This window comes from Opisthorchis viverrini (genome assembly GCF_000715545.1).
Source record: "Opisthorchis viverrini unplaced genomic scaffold opera_v5_718, whole genome shotgun sequence".
Classification (NCBI taxonomy): Eukaryota; Metazoa; Platyhelminthes; class Trematoda; order Opisthorchiida; family Opisthorchiidae; genus Opisthorchis; species Opisthorchis viverrini.
Window position 1 is genome coordinate 1 of NW_008752389.1, and position 3,494 is coordinate 3,494.

The following is a 3,494-nucleotide window of genomic DNA, read 5'->3' on the forward strand; positions in this document are numbered from 1 at the left end:
CGCTCCAGCCACTTGAGCCATCTCGCCCCATTCGTATTCATGACAAAGCCATAGAACGGCAAAATAATCATTCCTTGTTGTAGATGGTACTATGAGCCGAACCAATCGGTTGTCCAGAGGAATAGTAAAATATTGGTCGTTGTATAAATGAACGCCAACACCGTCTCCCCAAATATAGATGCAAATTCCACCAACACGGCTATAAGATATGGGTACATCAATTTGTATGGGTTGACTTGATATTAAAACAGCATGTAAGTCCATCGTTCGGTCATGAGCTCATGTTCAGTTTAACACCAATTTTTGTATTAGGCTACTAGTCATAGCCTTCCTTCTACAACAGTATTCTGATTTGTTTTTGTCCTCAAAATGCCGAATGAGAATTTTACCCATGTTCTGAGTGCAATTGCTCTCATTTTCGTTTGTTTAGCTCTTGACCTCTGGTTACACAGCTCATTTGGCCGCCCTGCTATCCGGTCACCCTGCATCCCGACAAGCATCCAGCTGCATCAGCATTTCGCCGCACTTTCTAACCTATGAGTTATCCACCCCTGCCAGCACCGTTCGCACATGTCCAGCGCAACCAGTCGTTCCTTCACGGTCTCCGTTGAATTCCGGGAAGCGTTTCTCATTCAGCTCGGGTACAACCTAGCTTGCTTTAAGATCCCACATACACGCCGTGTACAGCTTGTCAAACTCCTCTTCCGTCGTTGTAAGCCTGCACGCTCCGCGCTAGAGCATTTCATTCCAATTTTATACCGAAAGATTCCATTCGATTCGCTGTCCTATCCGTTCTATTTTCAGGTCCTGCCGTACCTGCGATTATTTCACACACACACATTTATTTACGTACATTTTTTGACTAAATCCAGTCGCCACATGCCCTCTCTTCCAACTGTCACGTCACATTCTCTCGTCATTCTATGTGTAATTCCTACAAATCTCCGCGTCTATCTCACCGCCCATATCACCAACGCAAACGACAGCCATGCTCAGTTGTCTTCCACCTTTGAGCATTTGTGATGATTGGTTAGTGTTCATTTTCTTTGCTGGATTTCATCTTCTGTGATTCATAATGTAATGACTTGCGTATGCATTTGCCTACAGATAGTTGTCGTCGTTGTTACAGTCCAGCTGTCAGCCCAGCTATATTTCTGTCCGCTCGTCCAACGTCCTGGAAATTATCCCTCTGTTCCCGTAGACTACTATCATCTGAGCAAATATAGATGGCTGTGAAGTCTTGTCTCTCACCAGACTTATGTCCTTTCTCTTGCGTGCATCTTGTTACACTGCTCTGCGTTCAACTATACTCCCTTTTTTTCTTAGTATGCAATCCCTAGAAAGCCTTAAGGGCTTACCCATGCTTTTGACGGGGACGTCCCAGAAGCCATTTAGCGAACTCGAGTCGGGACCCGTCGATTAGAAAATCGCACTTTACTTTCTTTTGTCTGACAAAACATTTCATACAGGCCGAAAACAAGGATTTAGGACGAAATCTATCCGTAATGCAATTCCCCATCACTGCCAGGGCGAGATGGCCCAAGTGGTTAGAGCGCGAATTTACTGACCGGAAGGTCCGTGGTTCGAATCCGACCTCCGACACTCGACTTCCCCTGTCTAGGCTTGGGCAACCTGGCAGTATCCCAGCCCTCATGTTTCCTTCGGGTGGCATGACAGCTAGGTACCGGAAGGGTGCTACAGCTGAACGCTTTTTGAACGCCACTGAAATCGGTTGATCTTCCTTTGGATGAACTCCAGGAGGGAGGCCCAATAATTCCACACATCTACGGAGTCTTTGAAAATAGTTTCCATATATATGTTTACTGTTTTCGTCGGTTCGTCTTGATCCTGAATTGTGGATACTGGTGAGTTACGTTGAAATTTTATGAACCTTCCACAGCAACTCGAAATCCCCGTTCACTGTGGGGAACTCCGGTTTGATGCTGCTGGTTATCTGTTTTTCCTCATCCCCGAACCACATATTTCCGCCCCGTCGGGCTTATCGCGATAACAATTGGTCGTAAACAGTTTGTGGTCGTGGTTGGGTCGGAATTCGCACCTAGATGTGCCGGTAGCTTGTTTGCGTATCTCTACGTGCCTCTGTTGCAGCCTTATTAGCAGAGTCGCCGTAATGCCATCAGTCCATAGACTGGATCAAAGGAAACTCGCCATTCTTATCTGGCTAATTCTCGAAACCGTGCCTTTCCTGACGCCTTAGGGAATGTTTTAGGCGAGACGCTCAACTTATTGGCACTCAGAACGCACATATCAAACCACTGTTCTGATGGAAAGACTGCGGTTTCAAAATAGTTGGATTTATTGGACCGAAACCGCCAGCTTCTCAATCATATGCTCGGTTCAACGGTACAATTTAACACTGAATCTCAGATACGTGGTTATAATTTTGGCCCCAGAGAGATTTCAAAGCTCTTTGGGAATTCGTTAACAATTTTAAATAGGCTTCACTTAATAATGTACCAATCGTTCAGCTTTAATATCCTTTCGGTGCCTAGACGCCATACTCCATGAAGAAAGCATGAGGTCTGAGATACCTATGCAAGCCCAATAGGAGCAGTCGAGATGCCAAGATTGGGTTCAAACCACGGTGGTTCCGATCAGTAACTTCGGGCCTTGACCACCAAACTATTTCGAGCTCCACGTGCTCAGTTTTCAATTGTTCTCACCCCCCCCCCCGGGAAAGCATGAGGTCTGAGATACCTATGCAAGCCCAATAGGAGCAGTCGAGATGCCAAGATTGGGTTCAAACCACGGTGGTTCCGATCAGTAACTTCGGGCCTTGACCACCAAACTACTTCGAGCTCCGCATGCTCAGTTTTCAATTGTTCTCACCCTCCCCCAGGAGCGTTGTAGCGAGGTAGATAAAGTTTATAGACCTTGAAAGTTCTTGTAGCTGCTCAGATTGGTTGGTGGTTGGTTCGTTTGCTGAGAAAATCGTGATACAACTGCCTGACTATATCTGTCACTGAAGAACTTTAATCAGATTATTTTACAATTTACCCTATTTACATTGCTCACCTACTGTCCAACACATTCAAAATGTGCCGGAGTGGATCATGCAAATCTGTCTGTCAGCTTGTCCATCAAACTGCGAATTCTTTAGCTTCCCCTTATGTTCATCACCAACTACTATCGTATTTCGGGGAAGAAAGATCAACACTACATAGCATTCTTCCTAACGCGTACAATCGACTACCTCTCCCACTTTGAGAATATTATGTGGCCGGGAGACAACCTCCACGCATCCACTGCATGTTGAATTTTTTCGCCTATGTATTCGGTTCCATGGATATCATCTAATTGGTGGGATTTATATTGGCAAATAGAGCGCTGGATCAGATGGCACACAGTTTATCTGGTAAATAACAAATGGGCAGCGTTGTGTCATTTTGAGTGCGGCGCTCAAACGACTCTTAATAATGAATAAGTCACCGTTACGGTCTCATCATCATCAAAGACAGCAACATCAGATCAGT

General features: G+C 45.4%; 1 protein-coding gene across 1 annotated transcript; it reads left to right on the forward strand.

The window, feature by feature from the left end:
- Positions 1-430: 430 nt before the first annotated feature.
- Positions 431-652, forward strand: T265_15674 (hypothetical protein; the record flags this gene model as incomplete). The annotated part of the gene is made up of 1 exon (XM_009178919.1): positions 431-652. A coding segment is annotated over one exon (222 nt), but the record flags the coding sequence as incomplete, so codon positions are not given.
- Positions 653-3,494: the final 2,842 nt, after the last annotated feature.